This window comes from Eutrigla gurnardus (assembly GCF_963514095.1).
Source record: "Eutrigla gurnardus genome assembly, chromosome: 16".
NCBI lineage: Eukaryota > Metazoa > Chordata > Actinopteri > Perciformes > Triglidae > Eutrigla > Eutrigla gurnardus.
The window spans coordinates 19868029-19892867 of record NC_139927.1 but is presented as its reverse complement, the minus strand read 5'-3'; the positions used below and the strand labels follow the sequence as shown (position 1 = coordinate 19892867).

The following is a 24839-nucleotide window of genomic DNA, read 5'->3' as shown; positions in this document are numbered from 1 at the left end:
AAGTTGAGTGAAAGCAGAAAGTAGCATGAAAAGACTGGTAAAGTACAACCGCCTCAAATCTCTGTTGGTCTACAAAACAGATGCCTCATATTTGCAGGTAACAGTGTGTTTGGCCACTAGGTGGCAGAACTCTGCAGTTAAATCTCAGTGTGACTGCAGACATGATTCATGTCTGCCATTATAAACATGAACAGTTTCACCCCTGCTGTGTGTTTATACAGCCTCTAATATTTTTGAAATACTGTGTGTATCAATACACTTTCCTTCTCTTCTTACTTCACCAAGCAGCTGAACTCAATAGACAAAGTAGTAGTATTAAGGAATTACCAACTTAAAATATTTAAAGATTCAGGCTCAAAAATACATCTGAAGAAACAAAGAAGAACATTGCTATCAGTTTTTAAACAATGAATCCTGCAAGGAACAAAAATAACAGAAAAGACAGACCGCAATTAGTATATAAACATGTGGTGCAGATATTCAGACACCAATAGGAGGATTTTTAATTTTGTGCCACCACCAGGCTAAATGTTAAGCTTCATCAACACAATTCAATAACTCATTTTAAGCCCCACAAACACTTAAAGCATTTTGTTTATGTTGTTTGATTTATGTATACAGCTTTTATAAAGTACTTTGGTCCGTTCCGCCACCAGGAAATAATCATCTGCTCACACTGTCTGACCCCGAGACTCGCTGCTGCTGTTTAATTGGTACTTAGACAACAAATAATGTCTTTGGTGCGAATAATTGTCTTTCATTCTGATTAAAATGCTTTTCTTTGTCATTTTCCTTTTTCTGCTACTATCATGAGGAACCAAAGTGTACTACCTAAAGGTTGCAGTATAAAACACATTTTTTAATAGAAAATTAAACAAAACAATTTTGTTAGGTTAAGGAAAAGATGTGGATTGAAATAAGTATATTTGTTATACGTAACTAAGTTAAGCATGTATTATTAAGCATGTAGCATACTTTTCTTACGTATACTTCACAGGACATGCACAGTGGTCTCCTGGGTGAATGTCCGCTATTTGTTTGACATATCCGTCCACCGAAACCTCCACCAGATGTCTTTCCTCGTCATCTCACAGACTTACTTACACTCAACAAAAATATAAACGCAACACTTAATAGTCCCTCTGAGGCCGGTTGGATGTACTGCCATATTCTCTGAAACGCCTTTGGAGACGGCTTATGGTGGAGAAATGAACATTCAATGCACGAGCAACAGATCTGGTTGACATTCCTGCTGTCAGCATGCCAATTGCACGCTCCCTCAATGCTTGTGGCATCTGTGGCATTTTGCTGTGAGACAAAACTGCACATTTCAGAGTGGCCTTTTATTGTGGGCAGTATAAGGTACACCTGTGCACTAATCATGATGTCAGATCAGCATCTTGATGTGGCACACCTGTGAGGTGGGATGGATTATCTCAGCAAAGCAGAAGTGCTCACTATCACACATTTAGACTGATTTGTGAACAATGTTTGAGAGAAATGGTAATATTGTGTATCTGGAATGAATTTTAGATCTTTAAGTCCATCTCATGAAAAATGGGAGCAAAAACAAAAGTGTTGCGTATATTTTTGTTGAGTGTACATACGCGCCGGCACCACAGATTTAACGTTCAGGCAACAAAACAAAACCATGATGTCATGAAGCTCCACCCATGTGTGTGATTTCACTTCAGCCTGCTGTTTTTTAGGGCAGCAGCTCAGCCGGCGATCGGTCGTCTTTGATCTCACAACGTCTCCGAGGCCTGCGCCGCCCTGCTGCACGACCAGCCGGACCGCCGTGACTGTACACGAAGAGGACCGCAGACAAAACAGAGAGCTGAGAAGTCCCAGTCCTTCAGATCTGTCACTGTCTGCCTCTGAACACCCCCTCATCTCTGGATCTGGATCCAGCACACCCTGAAGACCACAACTGCTGATGCAACAAGGCAAGTTTGGCAGCCATCTTGTTTTCACAGCCTTCTCCATCTGGTCTAGTTGCTAAAGATGCATTCAAGTTTATGCTGCTGACACATGACCATGGATGGATCACTGAGCAGGCGTACCGGGCCCAGACCCGGGGGCCCCGAAGGGTCCTCCTGCATGCAGGCACTTCTCAGGGCTGAAAAATTTAAAACTGCACCGTTATTTCTCATTTAATCTAAGTTTTTATTTGCAGTTAACATTCTCTCTGAAGCTCTGAAACTCTGAAACTAAACTAAAGTTTTCTCTAAATGTTGAACTAGCAATAACAGAACAAGAGTTAGATTGATGCAAATGTATATAAATGCAGGATATAGCATTTGTGTTGCTTTCTTTCCCACATTTTAGAAAAAGTAAAGTATTTTTTATTTTAATTTTTCAACTGTGTCAATTCAAACCATTTTTTAATGTAATAAAAACGTGAATTTGGGAGCAGCACAAAAACAGTTTCTCCTCTCGCGTCACGTGGCTGTGAAGGATCCTCAGAGGGACTATTTCTTTGCGTGGTTGGATATTTTCCATGAGCGATGGCGTGATTATCTTGGCTATTTTACAACACGCCCCCCTCGACCAAAACACCCGAGCGTCCCCGAGCTGCAGTAACTCATCTCAGAGCAGATTTATGAGCCTCTGCTGTCGGAGAGTTCAACCAACGTGCTGAAAATCCAAGAAGACGCTCATTTGATTCTCTGCTGTACGCAAATGTCTCGGTCAAGCTGCTGAACACACACACGCACACGCACACACACACACACACACACACACACACACACACACACACACACACACACACACACACACACACTTAACGAGTGACCTGTGGAGGCAGTGTAACGGCCCTCCATGGACCCTGTTTCATGGTGGGTGGTCCGTCCACAGCTCTCCATTACACAACGACTGTAATGTGTTGGACAAATGAAGAAACGATGTCTGCAGATGAATCTGTCCGGGTGAAAGTTTAATGTGAAGGTACGGTTCTTTTTAGTCGTGCTTTGCAGAATCCTTTATCATGTTGTGATGAACACGAAGTGGACGAGCCCACCGAGCCACGTTATTACAGGCGCAGCTGCTTCAAAAATGCCCCTGGAGGCCCATTTTACACACCAAAACACCAAACAGAAAAACGTGAGGCAATAAAGGGGAGCACGCCAGGCGAGCCGTATCATAGCAATGATCGGCCCCGAAATATCCTCAACACTTCAGCACCAGGTACACCGCTCATCAATGTCACACTTGGCCCAACCAATCCAAATAGAGAAAGAGCGGGCTTTACTACTTAACTACTTCCTTCCTGTTTTGATGGCGGTAGATGTGGAAGAAATGAACAATGGCAGATACAGACGAAAGGTTGATATTAGTCATTATTAGTCATAGTGAACTATATTTTTATTCAGAATGTCGCGAACACAAAATCTCCACCTTTTACAGGCGTTTTTTAGTTTTGTGGCGATGGACCCAGTTTGTTTCATTCCCTGCGACTAACAAACTACCCATGAGCCTCTTTTGGCGACCGGCTCTCACCAATTGGCTTATGAACAACACTGCAATATGCCTATATACACACACATTACAAATGGATTATAAAAAATGGATTTAATTAATTTAATTTTAAATTAATTTTTGGTTGTTGAAGGTCATAGACCTTTGCACACCGTTGCAGATCTTTGTAAAAGATGATGATTCGTTATGTTTCAGTTTAAACGTTTTTATTTAGACAACAATTCGCTCTTCTCGTGATTTAAAGACAAAGTTTATAGTGAATTAGGACACAACGGTTTGTCATTATAAAAAAGTGTCTCCCCAGAAAAAAAAGTTCCAGAAACTATGTGTTAGAGAATATAAAAAATATCGAATCATCTGTGCTGGACTCTCTCTGCTCCCGGTGTAGGGTTAGGGGTTAGGGGATGGCAGGCTAACAATGGGGATGATGTCCCTACTCATATCACCTATTTATCATATTACAGTTTTTTTCAATTGCTAACAAGCGCTTACCCATACTTCAGATACTTTTTCTAAACTCTTAACACAGACTCACACCTACAAAACACAATTGGCCAAATGGATAATTTTCTTCTCAAAAACACATTTTGTTAAATATATACTAACTCTTCATTTCAAAATAGAACACATCTTTCTCTGCACACACTTACTTAAACCAAAACACTGGAAATCTGACTCAAAATGAAATTATTCTGTCAAAGAATAACACTTGTTTTTACTTCACAAGGTACATGCAATCAATCAAAGTACACCAGGTTTCAAAATACTGGCTATTGTTGACATTACAAAAACTGCATAGACTTTTATGTTTCGGTTTTACAGGTATTTGCATGCAAAACATGCAATCCACCGTTTTTACACTACATTTCTTGGTTGGGAACTGTATGTCTACATGTAATGTTCACATTCAAAAGCATTCCAGTAAAAAGCAAATCAGTTTTTTTCCTTTACTGTTTACAGTATGATAGAACAGAAAAAGTTTTACAGTGTTGCTTACATTGAACAAAATATCCATGAAACACACAAGAGCATTCTGAACAAAAAAACAACAAAAAGCCCAGATAAAAAGTTTGTCTTTTTCTGTTTCTGTTTCCGAAGACATCACTCCTCAAAGTCCTCCTTTTACTGTATAAGTGTCAATGTTATAGAAAAAATAGCCCCTGCCACTGAGTCTAAACCAGCCCAATTTACCCAACATAAATCAGCTGTGTGTCAATTATTCAATTGTTTGTTTATTATCAGCTGATATATATTGTTTTTGAACTATCATTGCAGAAGCAGAGGTTTTGATACTGTATCTAAGGTTTGGAATATTGTTTTTGCTATTATGGGATGTTGTGTGTTAACATTCGTAAATAATACAAAAACAATCCATAATTTTGTTGGGAGGTATAGCTTGTCTGTTAAGAAAATGTAAGCATTTTGGAAGTGTGTTCACTGACTGCATATTGTGTGAAAACGACATGAAATGTGTGAATGGTATGGCCACAGAAGACCGATGCTGTGCTAATTGTGTTTAGAGTTTTGAAAATGTGACAACTGGTTGGACAAACGCTTGTTAGCGACTGAAAAAAACTGTAATGGGTTATAATGGTTATTGATGCAGAGAGGGACAAATAATAATAATATTACTTATATTAATCCCAAATGAAATTCTTGTGCCATAGATTGATCAAAAGTCAAAAAGATAAGAAGAAGAGAAAACAATAGTAACATCATAAACATATACAAACAATAAAGTATATAAAGGTTATAAGAAGTAATACGAACACCAGTGCAAAATAGCAGCGTTCACAGTAATGTTGCAACTGGTGAAGGTGGACCTCATTTTAACTACTTTACTGCTGAGTAAACGTTTATAACGCAACATCATTTACTTGATTATTTTGTATTCATAACTAGATAAATGAAGTGGAGTATGCGGTGGAAATCAGTTTATGATTTCCTGGTGAGAAATAAGAATACTCCTAACAGAGCTTTGAGTAAATAAAGAGTCAAAAACAGGCTAGCAGTCGCTACAGACAGACTGTAAACAGACAAAGTCTAATAAGTCAAAGGCCTCGCAAACAGGGTGTCCAAGCGGACCGCATCACCGACATACAGCTTCAGAGCAAACTATCTGGCCAGATAGGGGCAGACTCCTTAAGAGTCTGACCAAGTCTTCAGTCTTGAGAAGGGCTTTTTATACAGTTGTTTGTGATGTCATCAGAGAAGCATTGTTCTGTTGTTTGTGTAGACGGAGAACTTTGTCCAGAATGTGGTGTTTGAACCACTCATCAGCGTCTAAAGATCCATATTGACTTGCCAGCTGTGCTGGTGTCACAAGATGCATTTTACAACTCATGTAACACATGACATGACATAAGTGCAGAATACAGGTTACCTCATGACACACATGGAATATTATAAGTCAAAACTACTCAAACTACTCATTAACCCACAATAAACCACTAAATTAAAAAATTCCGATCACAGAGTAAAAAATATATTTTTCTCTGAGATGTAGCAAGGAGGTATTCAATTTAAGTACAAAAATGCTACTTGTGTACAGTACTAAATGTACTTAGTTCCATGACAATACCCAAGAAAACATGCTGTATGTTGACAGAAGTCCGTCGCCCCCTGAACGCAACACGAGTTTATAGCCTAACCCTTCTGATGGTGGGACGTTTACTCTCGACCTCAGCAGCAGTTAGTCTCAGTATTGTTTGGTTGCTAGTTTCATACAGTAGGCCGGTGTTAAGTTACTGTCCTGCTGATTTATGAGATCAACGGCGCCATATTTCTGGGCTTCACTCACCTTTATAAAACCAGTGCCATGCAACGTTGGATCACAGTGTCCCAGTTCTCATCTGCTGTTGATCAGTCGTCCCTTTTAATGTCGGACCGGAGGTTTTTTACTGCTGCTCTCCCCCCGCAGAGCCTCTGGGAGTAAAAACAGGTTCAAAATGTGTTTACGAAGATATAATGTGGGGCCAAATTATCACTTACAGACGGGTCAGACAAATTAATCATTGTAACAGCAGCTTGAGAAAAACTCAACTTGAAAAGCAATATGGTGAAGAGCTGGTATAGAAATGTTTTCTGTTTTTTGGTGTCAGTTGACCATGCAGCCGTTGGCTGGAGATCCTCTTACATTCAGGCTCCTTAGGACAGATGTGTGTGTCTGTTTGCTCCAACAGTGATATTGTATGATTAAAAAACAGAAATGTACACCCTACATGTTGACCTGAAATGATCTGTGAAGAGTGAAAATTGTAGGAACCAGAGCCAGTTAAAAAAGTATTTTGAAATTAATTTAAAGCTCCACTCTCCACTCGAGCTCTGATCAGTCCGTCCAAAACACACCAATGTAAAAAATGTGAGAAAGGCTTCAAAGAAAATGGAAAATCTAAAAATGTGACATATTAAAGTTTAATATCTAAAACTGGGATTTAAATGTTGAATAACAGCGGGGATGTACGACAGATGTGCAACGTGTTAAAGTTTGAATGGAGTTTCTAATGGAGTCTGCCAAATGCCCTAAATTTAAATGTCAGTTTCCCCATGAATGAATGAATAATTAGCAGTTGAATATGTATGAATTCTTGTCAAGTTTTAACTTTCGTCAATTCATTCAAATTTTCACAGACAATGTTGAATATTTTAAGTGAAGGTGTGAATGAAAAAAGTAATAGCACACATGTCCTATTGAGCTGAACATTTGATGTTTGAATTCATTTTGAAGTTGAAAATATGGAAAAAGTTAGATTAAAAAAAACACAGGCAGAAGTATAATGAATGAATGTTCATGGAGACAAAAACAGTATTTTTCGAGAGCGGTGACTTAAAAGTGTTGCTGCTGCATGAGTGTACATTTATTCCTTTATGGTTGTGTTTGGATTAAATGGGAAGTTTTAGACCTTTAAAACGTGTCAGTTATTGTTGTTGCTTGTATTAAAACGCCTTATAATCTGAATTATACTTTAGATGACAGTCACAAGTTGCAGATTTTTGAAGAGTTTGTTGATGGAAATAACTTATTTTAATCAAATTAAAGTAAAGCCATGAAGGCACCATGTCTCCACTTGTTAAAGGCAGCTTTCTAGCAGCAGACATGGTGTAATGTCACAGAGACATACAGTACACTAACTCACTGAATCCCGTTTGTTTCGGCTAATGAGTGCCACTGAGCCGCTTTAGTGCAGAGAAGGAATTTTCATTGTTTTTCCAGACTATAGATGAAGTTAACAATAACCACCAAATACAATCATCTCAGGTCGTCTTCTGACTCCTGATAACCGCCACGACATTTTTTACATACAGCCTTATTTATTTGGACTTAATTTTATGATATATAATATAAACAACTCAGTTATTCAGTGTCTTATCTGACAATTTTCCACTGTTTAATTCCTGCACTTGAAAGCTTGTTTTTGAAGAGTGTAAATAAAGTGTATTATTATTTTCTATTTATTCACATCATGACATCATTTCTCACAGCGCACAGTACATGTGCTTTCATTTGCAGGTCAGAATATTACTGCTATTACTACTTTCAATATTGTTTACATCTCTACAGTACTTCTCATAACCATAAATATTCACTACATTCCCGTTTAAATTCACTTTTGTCATTTTGCATCTAATGTACACCTGTCTACTACAAATATACTTCATATTGTATCCCCATGTTTGAACTTCGGCGCTACTTGATGTCTTCTTTGATTCTCAACTTTTTCAACAGCAGTTGACGAGAGTCTGAGATCTATGAGAGCTAAAGACTTTATTCTAACATTTTAAATCTTTAAGATCTTTTAGATGCGTCTGTGTCCACTCTGACAGCTGAAGAGACAGAACGTGACTTTTGGAGTCAAATCAGCTTCTAATATACGTCTCACTTTAGCTTCCATCATTATTTATATTAATATCAAACTGACAAAGAAACAACCAAACCTACATTTAGAAGAGTGCCTCGACACAATGTGAACATTTTAACTGATTAAGTGGACAAACAAACATTGAAACAGCAGTGGATTATAACTAAGTACATTTACTTAAGTATTTGAGGTATTTGCACTTTATTTACATTTTCACTTTCTATTTATATACTACTGTATCTCAGGTAAATGTACTTTTTAATCAACAGCATTTATTTGAAAACTTGAGTTACTGTATTCAGATTAATGATGCAAAATATAATAAATGATGATGTATTATCATAGAAAAAGATACAACTGTATTGATCTCTTGGCTTAATTAACTTGTCCCAGCAGTAAACAAACTAATCTTCACCAGGTGCAGAATTAAAGGAATGAAGACGTGAAATGCATCCATCATTTTAATCTAATAATATAATATTATTATGAAATTAGTCATTCTGCATAATTAATATATATCATTATACATAATTGTCGAACATCAATATCTGCAAACATGAAGGTGTGAACGTCGGTGTCAGCGGGTAAATGTCCCAAACATCTTCATGCCATGTTCATAGAAATGGGGGAAATCATCTCCGTTTTTCAGACACTAGTTTTACTCAGCTCGACGTCTTAACGGCTCGAAAACAGAAAAGCTTCCGAAAATAAACAGCCGATGTTAAACTGGAGCCGAGGGAGTCTGTACATGAAGATCCTCATAAAGAAGGCCTGGGACATCTGTTTCCTTCCTCTGGTGACTCCTGGGAAGTCACGGCGGGGTCACGGGTGCCAGCAGAGGTCACGGTGAGGGAAACGCCGCCAACAGACCTCCAACCAGAGCAGCAGGGTTTGCCCTCTGGTTGGTGGAAGTCTCACCAGTAAACTCCACAGAAACACAACACTCAAACAATGATGATGGAAAGTCTTAATACCACAGTGTAGAAAGTACTCTTCATGTAGAATGGCCCATTTTATTATATACATAGAGAATATTATATTATTGATTATAATTATTGATGCATTCATGTTAATCCCATTGGTTGTTTTTCATTTTAATTACTTCAATACTGCTGGATGGCTTGTAAACTAAAAAAAACAATAAAGTTTCATTTTTTTATCAAACATAATATATCATCATTTGTGTGATTTTTATATTTAGTATAATAACTCAAAGTCTGCAAAGCAACTAAAGCTGTCAGGTAAATGGAGTATAGTAAAAAGTACAATATATCCCTCTGGGAAAAGTAGTATCAGATGGAAACACTTTAAACTTGACTAGAAAGAATTGTACTTATGTACAGTAGTTTCACCACTGACATAAACAATGTAAATCTCTAATTCGCCGCCAACAACAACACATAAACACAAAAGACTTACACGTAGACCGCTTCTGTGTCTTTGTCCAGCCGTTTGTTGTGGTTTTAAAGTCCTGTTTGTGTCTCTGCCAGTCTCAATCTAGACCACCTACACAGGTGTTCTCACTTGTTGCTTGATTAGAGTGGGCGTCGACATACAACATACAACACTCTGGGGGTGCAGTCGAATAGTCAAATTGACGTGCGTCTGCGCTGGATAAACTACAACAATGGACTACAAAAAGCGCATCGTCCACTTCTCCCCATGTTGGTTTTATCAACAGCTGGTTCACTGACCGGCTTCAGTTCCAGCAGCTCCTCCTTTCTGTTTGACCGTTGCTTTATTTACATTTCATTTGTGGTTTTAGTTTCGTTTTTGTCAAGTTTGGAACATGATTGAAATAAATAAAAAAATACCATTAAATTATTATCACTGTCCACACATTTATCATCACTATTCCAATTACTATATGTCTGCATGAAAGTCATTGTTAAATATGCAAATACACATATCGTTTGTTTTCATTAACGGCCGAGGTGTGCGGCACTTTAAATGTTGCTCTCGCAAAGAATTGTGGGTCGGTGTAATCTCCTTTCCTATCGCATAGGAAGGTCCGTTGCATCCTATGCTAAAGGAGCTCTGAAAGGAAGCATTGGAGCTCCTTTCCTTTGCATTTAGAGAATTCGAACAGCTCTTATCATGGCGGCCACTTGTTTACTTCCGGGTCACTTCTTCAGTTAGGAACCTTCCTAAGCAAAAAAGACTATGGGTGCAGTCGAATAGTCTTTTTTGCTTAGGAAGTGAAAGTCCTTTGTTTGTTAGTCCCACCTGTCCTGAGAGAACTCCTCCCACTTCATACTTCGTTGGTCGCGCCGAGCTGAGGATTGATGATGACAGGTAAACTATGTGTGTCGGTATCAGGACACCGAAGGCTACACGTTGAGCGTCTGCCCTTGATTTCCTGGAAATGAACCTCCTTTAGGATCCTCTGCTGCCTTTGACACATTCATATGATTGTTCAAATCATGACTGGAGAATGCTCCGTAACTGTTCTTCTTAACTTCCTGCCTCAGTTAAAAAAAAAAAAAAAAACAGGCTCAGTGACCTCTTCTTCCTCTGCTGGGAGCTTTTAAAAGCCGGACAGACGGACGTGAGGTCAGCTTTGACCTGTGACTTTTAACCACCAGCTTCATCAAGAGTTACTGACTCTCAATTTGTGGATACAAGCGGGTCTGTGCTCTGTGTCAACCTGTTTATGATCAAATGATTATCCATTGACTTCCAAATATTGATTGCTCCTCATTCTTCTCCATGCAGAAATAATATTTTTTTTTATTTTTCTTATTGAACGCAGCAATAAAATAAATGAGAACTTCCAGCCCCAAACATGAAGTAAAATTAACGATCAACAGGAGTAAATGTAATGAGTTACTTCCCGACCAGCTGCAACATGCCTGGTGGGAAGCAGAGCACAGCGGCGGCTCGGCTCGGCACGCTTCACCGGTCCTGTAAAGAAGGAAAAGCTGCGCAGGTGAAGAAAGTTTCGTGCCTTTGTGTTCATTGAAAAGAAATGAAAACACAAAGCAATTGCCAGCCGTACTTTAAACAGGGTGAGATACTGAGAAAAACAGGGTGAGATACTGTATGCTGAAGGCTTGCAGGATCATAACATGGAGAGTGTGATGCCTTCAGGTACCAGGGAAAAGATCCATCACCTCCATTCTCTACATGAAACCTGAGATTTTTACTGAGCTGGAAGAACCGCCTCCATTCTGTTGAAGTATTTTAAAAGCATTTCCGTGTTAATCCTCTGGTCAAATATTGAGTGGGTTTCTTTTTATGTGTGTGAGCTCAATTGCTCCCTTTAAATCTGAAGAATTAACAGATCAACAAGAGATCAGGTGATTAGAGCCACAGCTCAGGGACTTTGGCTTATGTTGGACAACAGAAGTGCATAATTTGAGCCGTCAATCAATCAGACAGCTTCTTATTAAACCCATTTAACCAAACACATTATGAAATGGCATCTTTAATTCCTTAATGGCATGTAAAGAATATTTCTTAAAGCTTTGCTCAGCTCATGTTCACACCTAGTTGATTAAGATTTCACTGTCTATTAAAAGGATCATAATATATCCCAGGCAGAAAAGTGAAAGAAAGTGGAAAGTGAAGCCAATTCTTGCATTCTCTCTGCTGGCCATCAGGGGGCGTTGCAAAAAGAAGTCTGATTGTATAGAAGTCAATGAGAAAATTACTCTACTTCTGTCTTGATTTCTTATCTCAGTAAAAATTGTAAACATGTTATGGTTATGGTCTCAAGCTCTAGTTTAAAGTCTTCTTCAATCCAGCATGATGTTCATTTAGTAAGTTATGGTCCATTTAGAGTCAAATAGACCATAAATCAGGGGATGCTTTAGGGCGGGGCTACCTTGGCATTGACAGCTCGCTACCACAACGTTGTCCAGTTGTCCTACAACTTTAACCCGTTCACAATGTGTTTTAAGTTCATGAAAGTTAATTGTAACATTTTGGTCGCCTAAAAATATCTTATTGAGTGTTTGGTTTGTAGCCCACCCTCTGGTTTCACTTCTGGTTGCAGAAAACCAAGATAGTGATGGCCAAAAAGTGGGCTTAGTTATGTTGTTAGTTGTACAGTTATTGTACAGTTATGTACAAACTATGTATGTACAGTTATGTATGTCACTGACATGGCCGTTGGCCGTATGTTGTGTGAGACGAGAGTTGTAGCTCCTGAGACTATCTTCACTTCCTTTATCCTTTCAATTGACATCATATGTGGTACAATTCAAATGGAATAAAATAAGTATTTGACTCTCTCCGTTGACTACTGTACACACTTTGCCTCTCCATTAACCTTCTCCTTGGGGCGAGAAGAAGACGTGTTGCTATACATCCCACCAGCCATCCTGTTGCAGAAACATATCTTCTTCCCTATCTGTCCTCCAGACAGACCTCTGATGGAGATCTGCACCCAGCTGCTCACTATCATCAGCCGTCATCATGAAAAATCAGAGCACCACAAAGACGAGCTGACGGGAGGAAAGTGGCAGCACCTGGGTGGTACTGAACTATTTCATGGGAGTGTTTGAGGATAAAGATGGCATGTCAGCAGGGTGTGTGGCAACTCGGAAAACAGTCAAAGAGTTAAGATGGCATTCATGATACCACGAGAACCTGTTCCCTCACAGCTTTGTCCGTCCGTCTGTCAGCGCCCTGCGGTACAACGCATTCAACAGAGATGCTATCAGATGGCGAAAGACAGCAGGAGGAAATAATAGTCGAAATAATCTAAAATCTGGCTCGTATTTTTGCTTTTGCAAATACACACGTATACATACATACTGGGTTGCAAAGGTCTGAGATTTTAGTGGTATAATAACATCTCAGAAAATATCACGTTATTATTGTTATCATTCAGTATCAGTTACAATGAGCCTTAAATGAATGAAAACAGAAGGGCTTCTTTGGTCAAACAATTTTTGGAAGTATGTGTTAAAAGTCTCCCGTTTGAAATTAGATATGAGGACATTGTAACATTTTACTCTGATGTAGCTTCACCATGTCATGTGATCTGCAATAAGCACATTGACACACGGCCCAGCCATACTTTCACCTCATCTTGTTCATACAGCGCTTTGCTTTGAGCGACCGGTTGGATGAGCTTGCCAGTTGATATTTTGGATGTTTGTAGCTCTACGGTGGCTCTGATAGGTCAAACTTTTTGACAGATATGAAATAATGCACAAATTCGAACCTGTTCCGAAAACCTTTTTGATGGACGAAAGTTTAGGAGTCAATGTGCAAACGTCTTTTCTACAATTTTATGTCAAATTTACTTTTTAACGTGTAACGATTTCAGATGTAAACAACTGACTCAGTATGCAAAGGCCTTAAATATTAAAAAATACTTTACTGTATGTTTCTCTAACTGTAACCAACGTGTTTAAGTACCTTTAAGATGGAATTATGCTTCTCTGGGCTGCACAAGAACAAACGCATGTTGTTGTGTATTGCACATAGGAGGCAGTGTCCCATTTAACAAATACAATGTAAAGAAAACATGCAAGAATTCAGGAAATGTATTAAACTTCACCCCAGTGACTGTAAGCAAACTGTGAAACAAAGAATTTTGATTTATCAGCATAAATGGACGAGACAATGACAAGACAACGATATTAAACTTCTTGAAGAGGAATTGATTTTCCTCTGTGGCAGAACTACTGAAAACTGCACCAAACCTCTGCAGGAAAACAGAGAACACTTCCAAAACCAATCAGCTTGCTTGTGAGCGTATCAATTACCCATTCAACACCCGTCTTTGGTTCCCAAAGATGTGTTTGGGGGTCTTTGTACCACATAATTCCACCTTAAACCTAACAACACCCTCAAACCCCAGTAGCTATATAGTGTCAATGTTTTCTCTGTGGTACAAGCATGTATACTTACTGCTGAACAGAATCTAGACAGAAAAACACATTATTAAAACATTTAGTTGGTTGCTGCAATACATATTTCCTTTTAGCCTATGAACATTTTTGGATGATGTAGATTTTATGTTGCTGTTGAATTATTATTATTGTGTTATAGTTTTTTGTCCGCCACAGTTTTGTAGATTTACTGCAGGACTTTAGAATGACTAAGTAGAGTGAAAGTATGTCATGTGAATACAAAACATAATTCCAGTTGCTGCCAATAAAAATACCAAGACAGAAAAGGTTTTGTGTGGTTAAAGGTGCAGTGCAAGGGCAAAACACAAGATCTAATCCAGCATTTAAAGGTGTAGTACAAGGGCAAAACACAAGAGCTAATCCAGCTGTTAAAGGTGAAGTACAAGGACAAAACACAAAATCTAATCCAGCTGTTATAAATGCACTAAAAGGGCAAAACAAAAGATCTAATCCAGCTGTTAAAGGTGAAGTACAAGGACAAAACACAAAATCTAATCCAGCTGTTATAAATGCAGTAAAAGGGCAAAACAAAAGATCTAATCCAGCTGTTAAAGGTGTAGTGCAAGGGCAAAGCTCAAACTCATATTCAGTTTTTAAGGGTGCAGTGCAATAACAAAACAAAAACAATCCAGCTGCTTAATTTGCAGTACAAGTACAAAACTCAAACTCTAATTCAGTGTTTAAGGGGGCAGTACAAGTACAAAACACAACTCTAATAATGTTAATGATGTTATTGTAGAGCAGTACAATGACTTGGTCAGGTCAGGTGGTCAAACAATGAGTTGTTAGAAACTGCTGAAAATCTGAGGTTCATGTATACCAAATTTAAGTATTTCTGTATATTTCTATAACACTACTTAGAATAATTATCCTGTCAAGGGAAAACCATAACTCTATAAATCTGGTGATTTTTAATTAGAATTTTTTTTTTTATAACCCGAATGAAGTGTGGTTTAATTTAATTGATCTATATAGACGATCTAAACCACATCTTTTTTTTTAGTGCTACTATTTTGTTCTATTTTGTGGGCTTTTTAATGATTTTATTATTTTCTAAATTTCTATTTGAACCTTGACATATTTGTTATAATTTCACATTGCACAGGAAACAATGGCAAAGTTGAAGTCCACAAACTGTTCAGGTAATGGTCTTAATGTTCACCTTCTTCTTTTTTTAGGGGGGGTAACGTTAATCTGTTGATTTGTGTGAGTGGAGGTATTATTGGTGAGAACGTGTTTATTATTACTGAGAGCAAAAACTACAAAAACTAGACCCAGGAAGCTTAAAACTGATCTTTTAATGTCCCAGAAGTGACTCCAGGTGGACGTTTGCAGACAGACAGACTCACTGAGCAACACAAAGCAGATCACAGAGAAGAGAATCAGGACTTAACTGGCTTCCTAAACGACTCAAACGCCTCCTAAAGAGCCGTTTCCTACAAAGACCTGATGTTTGCTTTGTCAGTCTCTGCTCCGCTCAGATTGTTCACGTATTACTGGATGTTTACTTTGGGCTGTTTGCTGATGGATCATCTTACACCTTTTTGTTGTACCTGCAGGAAGCTGCTTGCTTCCTACCAGCAGCAGCTCATGAGTCTGAAACTAGAGTTTGAGTTTTTCTAGGTTTGTTTTTGGCCAAGTTTCTGTTTTGTTGGGTGTTTTATATTAAACTACATTGTTTAGACAAATATACTTTCACAACAAACACATTTCAAATGTTTATCACATGTGGAACACCAACGTGTTTTTATACTGGAGCCATGTCAAAGACAAATTTCTGTAACCTTGTGTTTTCAGACAATAAAGCATCATCTTATCTATCTCACTCAATATAAAATAATTTACATAAAAGAGCATTTTAATTTATTTCACATGTGAAAAAACTGAATTTTCACAATATAACCAAATGTGTGTTTTGGAACATTTCACATGTTATAAAATTGTATGGGTTTCTTGTAATATGTTTAAATTGGGCTTAATGACTAAAAATATAATCAGCTGACCAGTCTGTAAAAAAACAAAAAGAGATTTAAAAAATAAATAAATAAATACATTTTGTTTTAAACGATTTAGATTACATTCATTTGAATAAATACTTGTTCTGTGCTGTTCATTTATGTCATGGAAACATGCTAGAAAACTCTGGATCTGTAATAGTTGAATATATATATATTTCATATAATATTTGACCATTTTTAATATTTGGAAAACTCAACACCCCGACATACATTTTCTACTGGATGTCTTTATTAAGCATATTTATAGAAAAAGAAATGTACAGCTTTACCAGAATATTTTACAAGATTATACAATTCCAAAGCAATTTAAATATTCTCTTTAAACACACACAAATCTCCTGTTTGTGTTGAATATGGAGCTACTGCTCACAGCCAATTAGCTTAGCTTAGCATAAAGACTGGAAACAGGGGGAAACGACTAGCCTGGCTCTGTTCAAAGGTATAAACGGCCACCAGCACTAACTCACCCTTTACTAAGTCTCGCCCCTTGAACGCAGACTGGCCAATCGTAGTGTAGCATAACCAGCTCCGACCAGGATCCGACAACTAACCGGGTCTTCTGCACAAACTCTCTTGGAAACTCTCTTATTTTCGGACTGGTTTTGTGAATTTGGAGTTCTGATACATTTCTACCTAAAAACCTGTGGAGCTAACATTAGCAGAGCACGTTAGCACATCATTGACTAGTGTTAGCACTTCTATGCTACGCTAGCTAGTGAAAGTATGTGTTTTTAATGATTGTAACTGAATAAAGACCTGGCTTTCCAGGCTAGTTCACTTTTACATTGGGCTCTGTAGCTTTAGCATCTATCTATTTTTATATTAGGCTATATTATATTATACCGTGTGGGCTCCATGGATGCTCGGACATTTCATGGGTCTAAACAGTTGCCATGCAACCAGCGAAGACTCCAGGAAGTTACTAGCTGTGTCCCAGTCCAGCGGCCGCTTCCTTCGGAGTCTCCACTGGAAGACTGAATGCAGCCGCGACAAGGCTGACCCATTCAAAGACTCCTTCAGTGCCGGCGTGGGAAGCATTCATCATAATATGAAATTAAAATAATAAAATAGGATCTCTGGCTCCATTTTAATCAAATAGCCTAACATTAGTTAACTTTTCTATGCTCTTTTTTGTCAACCGCAGCTGGTTGCTCTGCGACTTGAATGGCAAAGGGTGATGCAAACAGGAAATCCTCTGAAGACTGCAAAGGCCGAAATGAGATGGTCTGGTCGACAAAGGACACGGCCAACGTAGACCATGAAGGCCGTGGCTGAATGGGACACAGCTGCTGTCGGTAGCCAAAAAAAATAGGCAAACTAACCCACCGAGAGGTGAGATATAATATTTAATCAGTGAGCTTTAGAGGTGCCGGTAGGTGGATTTTGTTACCTTTGGACAGAGCCAGGCTAGCTTTCCTCCCGGTATCCAGTCTTTATGCTAAGCTAAGCTAACTTGCTGCTGGCTCATAGAAAAGCATGAGAGGAGCATCAATCTTTTGATCCAATTCTCGCCAAGAAAGCAAATATGTTCCAAAAATATAAGATTATTTCTTTAAAACTGTTTGTTGTTTAGGGGGAAAGGGGGAAACTGACTGTTTTGTTGTTAAAATTTGAAAAAAAAAGAAAAGATTTGGGTGCATTTGGTGAACAGTTGTAGGAGGATTTTTCTTCAGCTGTAAAAGTCACTGTCTATTTGAATCTCAGAAATAAAACCGGACTTTTAGTCTTTCACCGTCACATTGAACGTCCTCTTGGGTTTCCTCAGAGTCGTCACGAGGCTGAAGACAATCTGTGGTGTTTGTGCTGAGGACTCTGAGGTTTCTTGTCCACTGCAGAGAAAACAACACAAAGACAATCATTTATCAGAATCATCATTCTCATGTCTCGTATGTTTAGTCCAGGATCAAAATCCGAGATCGCTGTCCAGAAGAGAGCAGTCCTAGGATCAGCTACAATACTGAAGAACCCTCAGGCTCCCAGACCTCTGGTAGACCCGAGCTTGAAGGAGGAAACACAAGACCACCCATGGGGTGGCTGGGGAATTATACATACATATGCAGTAGTGTGTACTGTACCTGTCTTCCTATCTGTTGGTATGTCTTGACATGTCTTGTTACTTGGCACAAAAAAAGGATATTTGAGAACTGCGCTAAATATCTATGAGAATGTGTCACATGAAAACATACCATTGTTAATTTGTGAAGTGTGATATAAAATGTCTGTTTATCACAAGCGATTAAAAAAGAAACAAACTCATGTATCACCATTTTAACGTGAACATGTTGAAGTCAGGTATTCGTCGTGTGTTTGTTCAGCTTCGTGAAGAACTGGTTCTACCTGCTGTGTGTTGATGAGCTGCAATGAGCTGCTGGTTGGAGATCAGACTTGTGATCATTATTTCTTTTTACTTTTCCTGTTAAATTATGGTGGCTGTTCAGAGTTTGTCTTCCATCCATCCCAGGACTAAAAGGTAATCGTTTCGATTAATGAAGAAACTTTTATTTATAAACATATTAATCTGTATATGCAGGTGAATATTCGGACTCAGTTCAGATACACATATATTTATCATCTGTATTTTCCACTTGAGCAAAGTACAAAGACATTTTCTTTTTCAAAACCAGGAGCTGCTTTTTCTTGTCGGTGTAATTTCTGACAATTTTAATCAACCATGTTTCCTGAAAACACAAATATGATATAGTTATATTACATATAACTATATATTATATATAAATATTATAGTGGTTGTGGAGCAGAGAGTGTTTTTATAACTTCAAACACAGGATGGAAGTCCTGCAGCGTCTTAGATGCTCTCACAATGTTCTAACACGGAGATAGAAGTAATAAACGATGCAACACCGAGGCTGCCATCTTGGATCTACTTTAACTTCCCCTTCAGTGAAGACTGCAATACAACTGATTATCAACAGAGGGCTGGAAGAAATATTGGAAATTTGCAGGACAAAGAAGTTTGAGTCCACAATCTCTGTACTGTGTCAAACATAAAAAACTAAACGTGGCATTGACTTTCATCTAAATAATTAGGATGTCTCAGGTTATCATGAATGGTAACGAGGTGTTTGGATCAGTCTCACCGTATCTTTGTGGAAGTTTGAAAGATGTTGCAGAGTGGAAATCTGCAGCCTCCTGCGGTGCTGCAGGACCAGGATGAGCCTGACTCAGACTGGGAGTCAGACCGGGAGTCAGACTGGGAGTGAGACTGGAGGACTGGGGCTGCCAGTGGTGTCCAGTGCTCATATAGTTGACTGCCGGTCCTCCGTACATGCCGTACTGGTTCGGTGAAGAATACGCACTAGCTGAGACGTAACCAAGACCAGACTGAGGGGGGAAAAATCTATCTGTTTAAAACCATTCAGGACCATCACTGATATCATATAATTCATAATTCTAACCTCAAATTCAACCTCCAAGCCAAGTTTTAACCCAAACCCAAGTCTCTGACAGCCATGTCCCCAAATCCCAAAACATCCTCATTCTACCAAAATACCATGTCTTATCATTTCTGTGTTCACATCATTTAAAACATATGTCGTAATTTTTTTTATAAATGTGCTCACTTTCCACCATCTTTCTCACTTTCTAAAAAAAAATAATTCTCGATTCCATAAAAAGTCCACATTTCTGAAATTGTCCTCAAGTTCATAATTTTCCACGAGTAAAAATTGCCGTCACTTCCCATAATTGTCCCAGTTTCCCAAAAATATATTCACATTCCATAAATGTTCTCTCAAAAAGTGCCCAAATCTAAAAACCCATTTTTTCTCGTTTTGAAGATTATTTTTTTGTGCCAAGCGCCACCTGTTTAAACCACCAGTCCAAAATGTTTTAAGATGTTGCTCTTCAAAAAAATGTCTTTGAATCCCAAAAACAAAAAACAAACTAAATTACAAATTGTACAAAAATATCTTCACTTTCCAAAATATCGTCCTTTCCCAAAAAATTACAAAAAATTGCCACGTTTCAAAAAATGCCTCAAAATATCATCCCTTTCCAAAGTTCCAAAAATGTCCTATAATTGTCTTCACTTTCTAAAAATCTTAACTTTGAAATTGTTCTTCACAAACAGACCACAGTGTTAACAAACGCTCCACACCTATTACCATGGAAACACTGGACTCTGATTGGCTAAACGAACAGCTCAACCAAGATTTTTAAAATCTGAGCTCATTAAATTGCAGGTAACCTGACAACAAACCTTTATTTTACTCATTGATTAATAGAATAGTATCATCTCTTTAACGCTGATCCACAGTCTGTTTGTAGTTTACTCCTAAACCAGCTGGAAAACAGGAAGTGGGCCTTGATGACAGCCAATCAGAGCTCTGGCTGCATTAAAATTATACTTCCAGGAAGCCTCATGTGTGCCACAAAATAAAAACAGATGCAGGAAGAAAAAACAGCTGGTGAACAACAACAACATTTAAAGTGGAGAAAGAATCGTAGGTTTGATTCAGCTTTTTATAAACACATTTGTGTGTTTTCTCTTTCAATAACCACATTGACTTCTAAATGATGCACCAATTCAAATAGCAATTGTGGAGCTATACTTAGTTAGAAATTGCTCTTTAAGCTCACATATTCACCAATAATCTGTTGTTATTAATTGTATTATTATTTTTGCTTTTATCATCAAACTAATCATCAACATGGATAAATTATTTCTGTAGCATTAGTTTCATATTTTTTAGAAGCAGGAAACACAAATGGATGTTTATCTTATTTACCTGCTGTTGGTGTTTGAGATCCGGCTCATGGTTGGATTTCTCCACTCCATCAGAGGGAAACGGTCTGCTGTTGCTCATACTGGTCATACTGGTCCAGTCCTCCATTTTAGCTGAGTGTCCGTCAGGTCCACACAGCGCTGAAAAAGAAAATGTTCATACTAAGTTTATAATCAAATGATTTTTCATTCTGGGCTCATCTGCAGCTGTGAGGTGGAATCATTTTTTAACATATCAGGTCAAGTCCACCTTAAGAGATCCAACTTATTCAATATTCAAGTTACCAGGTTTACTCAGGAAAACTCTAAATAAATAGAAAATATATCTTTTGTAATATTCTTTTTTGTGTTTTTTCAAAAACACTTTTTTAGCGCAAACTAAATTTAAATTATAAACAGACGTGGATTCATTCAAACTTTCTCTTCCCGATTGTTTTTTTGTTTGCACCTTAAAGGCTTTTCTCTCAGTAGAAAAATGTGACTTTAACTCCTTTTAACATCACTGATGCTGCTTTAAATGGTACAATAGCAAATGTGACACTAAGCTGTTCCGTAAATAATTATAATTATAAGACAGTAAATTGTGAAACAATGATGCACAACAGAAATAATATAACGATATACATATAACAAACAAACATGTAATAAATGCAATAGATGAAAATAGTTGACCAACAAACCTGTAAAATAGATCAAAAATATTAGATACATTGTTATAATTGCTGTTTTTAAATTTTGGGAGATATCAAATCCACACCAACAATCCACATCAATACATCAATATTATTATAGTCTGTGATTATTAATTTAAAACACTGAGCTAAAATGAATTGAAACTAAAGAAAATTTAAATATAAGTCAATGAAATAATATTTGGATCATCTCAGCTTGTGATTCTTCTAAATACACTTTAACTTTCTATAAATTAATATTTTTTCCAGCATTTCTTTTCAACTATGACTTCTGCATTTTGTTTGAGTTTTTTCTTCTTCTTTTTTTTTCTGTGACCTCGGGATTAATTTACAATCCGGAATTAAAAACGAACTATTCTTGGATATTTTTGGGCTAATTCGACATGTTTAAGTTTGTTCTAACAATGAATAAAAATAGAATAAATTGGACGATAATGGATGGATAGCTGTTATGCCTCTTTATAGTGGACAGTGTTGTGTTGAGTAAAACGTGAAGGGGTCTCCCACCTGTCGGGTCCAGGAAGGCTCGGATGCCCAGGATGTTGTGCCAGCTCCGCGGCAGGCCGACGTGTCCGCTGCCGGTCCTGGTCCCGGTGGGGGTCACTGCGGGCCCGGTGCTGTAGGAGGAGTACGGGTACATGTGTCCGTACTGCAGCTGAGCCGGGCCCGGTTTGCGGCCCTCACACGGCTCCGAACAAGCCCCGAGTTTGTGCCTGAGTATGCGGCTGATGGAGCTGACGGACGGCACGTTGAACTTGTCGCAGACCGCGTCCGACAGCAGCCGGTCCCGGATCTCCCAGGCGAAGATGCCCGGGTCGCCCCGCTTGTAGTCCCGGATGCTGTTGACCACGGCGGGGGTGGTGACCCGGGGCTTGCTGCCGCCGATGGCCCCGGGCAGGATGGAGCCGGTGTCGTTGTAGCGGGTCAGGATCTTGGACACGCAGCCGTGAGAGACGCGCAGCTGTCGGCTGATGTCGCAGGGCCGCATGCCGAGCTGCGCCAGCTCCACGATCCGCCGCCGCAGCGGGTTGGGCAGCGGCCGGCCGTTCACGAACATCCCGCCCAGCTGGTTCACCTCCCCGTAGCTCTGCTCTGCGACACCCGCACACACACGGCGCTCGTCATATGACGCAGATGCCTTATCCACATGATCAAGTAATGATCATTATGATCTCAGGCTCATCGATGGAGCAGAAACACAACATGCATGAACAGAAACATGGCTGCTTCTCAAAAGTTTTAGAAGGTGTAATAAAGTAGCTGTTACTTAATTAAATTAAATCAGCTGTAGTTCTGGTTTCTTTGCATTTAAGACAATTAAACATATACTATAATATGAACACGTCATTTTAATTTAAACAAATCGAGAATAAATAAAAGAGATGAGGTCAAACTACACTTCTTTGTTCGGCTATTTTTCTGAGAATAAATTATTATTAAACACGACAACAACATTTTACATTTTTGATTGCGATTATAATAATGCTAATAAACACATCGTTAATGTGACATGATGAACAGCAACACTGTGGTAATTATAACTGAACGGTTGACAGGTTTTAATTTATGGATGATAATTAGCATTTTTGTCTCTCGTCTTATTATAATTGAAAACATTCCTGCTGCGTTTACAGACATCATGTAAACAATTATGAAACAGCCTGGGGAGATGAATAAAGCATGTCATGTTATTAAAAGATCTGGTAATCATTTCTATTTTTAATCTCGTCATCCACAGAGGTTAGGCCTCTATATATTTAATTTATTTTGTATTCATTTAGGTATTCGAGAGACTTACAGAGGACATGCTGTTTTTTCAATAAATTGTATCCTGTGAAAGTTGAGTGTGTCCTTCAGTTTAAAAAAATGTTTTAACGTCTTCTCATTTAAAGAGTTAATCATTTGATTTTTTAATATATATATATATATATCAGATGATTAACTCTATATTAATATATATATATATATATATATATATATATATATATATATATATATATATAAAAATCTCCAGGAAGCAGCTCTTTGTTTTAATCAATAAAACGTGTATATGTAAACGTATATAAGCTATATATATATATATATGAAAATGAATAGCCAAGAATCAATCTAAATTCACAATTAACCAACCAAAAGTGAACAACTTTCCCCAGATTAAGGAGATTCATTTCAACATAGTTTCCCCTAAATTACATTTCACTAAATCTAACTTTGTAGTAGAATAAATTCCAGATAACCAACCTGTCGACTTTTTATCCATGAGGCTGAGATTTTCAATATTTAAGACATAATTAAGGCTGTCTTGAACTTTCAGATCACTAGTTTCCTTCAAGTCTTAAAGGAACAAAATCTAACAAGTAAGCAAACAAACAAGCACCAACAAAGCAATTTATCCATAAAAACACATTCAGATGGAGAGTAAACGTCCTTCTAGCCCTACATGAATTCACTCCGTTCAGTTTGTGTCGTCTCACCCATCAGCTGCCGTCCACAGCGTCTCACCGCTCCTCCACCCGACGACTGCAGAGATCTCCCTCATCTCCTGCTGCTGCTGCTCCTCCTGCTCCTCCTCCTCCCTCATCGTTTCCTGTTTGCACAGCAGGAGGATCATTTTGCCGTCAGCGCCCAGAAGAACGAGTGTTCCTGAAGGGCTCTTTGGTCCACATGTTCAGTCACAGTGAATCATAATGCTGCATTTCTTTGAAGAAATGTGGGAACAAAACCAGTCTGACAGTTTAAATCACGGATTCCTAAACAGGGTTCGTTCTTCAGAGTGATTTGTCGTCTTGGAGACAGACTTAACACACTATGACTTCAGACTTTTTACACACACACACACACACACACACACACCCACACCCACACACACACACACACACACACACACAGTCAGTACCTGTCTCTGGTTGTTCTGTGTCGAGGAGTCAAACACACACAGGACTTTCAGCCAGGAGACCATTATGAGTGTCCTGTGTGAATCACAGGGTGTTACGACTGCAGCTTACATTACGTTCCAAAATAACTATTGTAACTCAAACCATATTCTTTTTTACCCGACCAAGTTTGTTACTTAACCCTAACTCTTCCAGACAGGAACGCTCATTTGACCTGATTCAATAAATAGCACGACATTTTAAATACATTCTGCGTGTCACAATGATGAATTTTAGCATTTTCACGTG

At 38.4% G+C, this 24839-nt stretch overlaps 2 protein-coding genes and 1 long non-coding RNA gene across 8 annotated transcripts in view; 1 reads left to right on the top strand and 2 right to left on the bottom strand.

Moving 5' to 3' along the window:
- xrn2 (5'-3' exoribonuclease 2) overlaps positions 1–24839 on the bottom strand; it is a 239777-nt gene that overhangs the window by 141928 nt on the left and 73010 nt on the right. Inside the window, exon 30 of one of the 2 annotated variants that reach the window (XM_084031058.1) lies at positions 24199–24214. The exons of the other annotated variant lie outside the window; for it this stretch is intronic. The gene's annotated coding sequence lies outside the window, so the exon portion shown is untranslated. Of the gene's footprint in view, positions 1–24198; positions 24215–24839 lie in introns of those variants that run through there. 2 annotated transcript variants of the gene reach the window in all.
- pax1b (paired box 1b) lies at positions 6328–24213 on the bottom strand. Of its 5 annotated transcripts, none has more exons than XM_084031101.1 (5): positions 24132–24213; positions 22165–22749; positions 20970–21106; positions 19320–19563; positions 15865–18053 (listed from the first exon to the last, which is right to left on the bottom strand). In XM_084031101.1, the coding sequence occupies exons 1-5, from the start codon at positions 24133–24135 to the stop codon at positions 17995–17997; spliced, it is 1029 nt and encodes a 342-aa protein (XP_083887227.1). In that variant the 5' UTR covers positions 24136–24213; the 3' UTR covers positions 15865–17994. The 5 variants fall into 5 exon arrangements, with proteins under 5 accessions (XP_083887231.1, XP_083887227.1, XP_083887229.1 ...); XM_084031103.1 differs by having other exon boundaries at positions 24098–24191; XM_084031104.1 differs by having other exon boundaries at positions 22165–22744; positions 24132–24191.
- LOC311027216 lies at positions 13828–17851 on the top strand. Its single transcript, XR_014598579.1, has 2 exons — positions 13828–16910; positions 17167–17851. It is a non-coding gene; the product is annotated as an uncharacterized lncRNA (long non-coding RNA).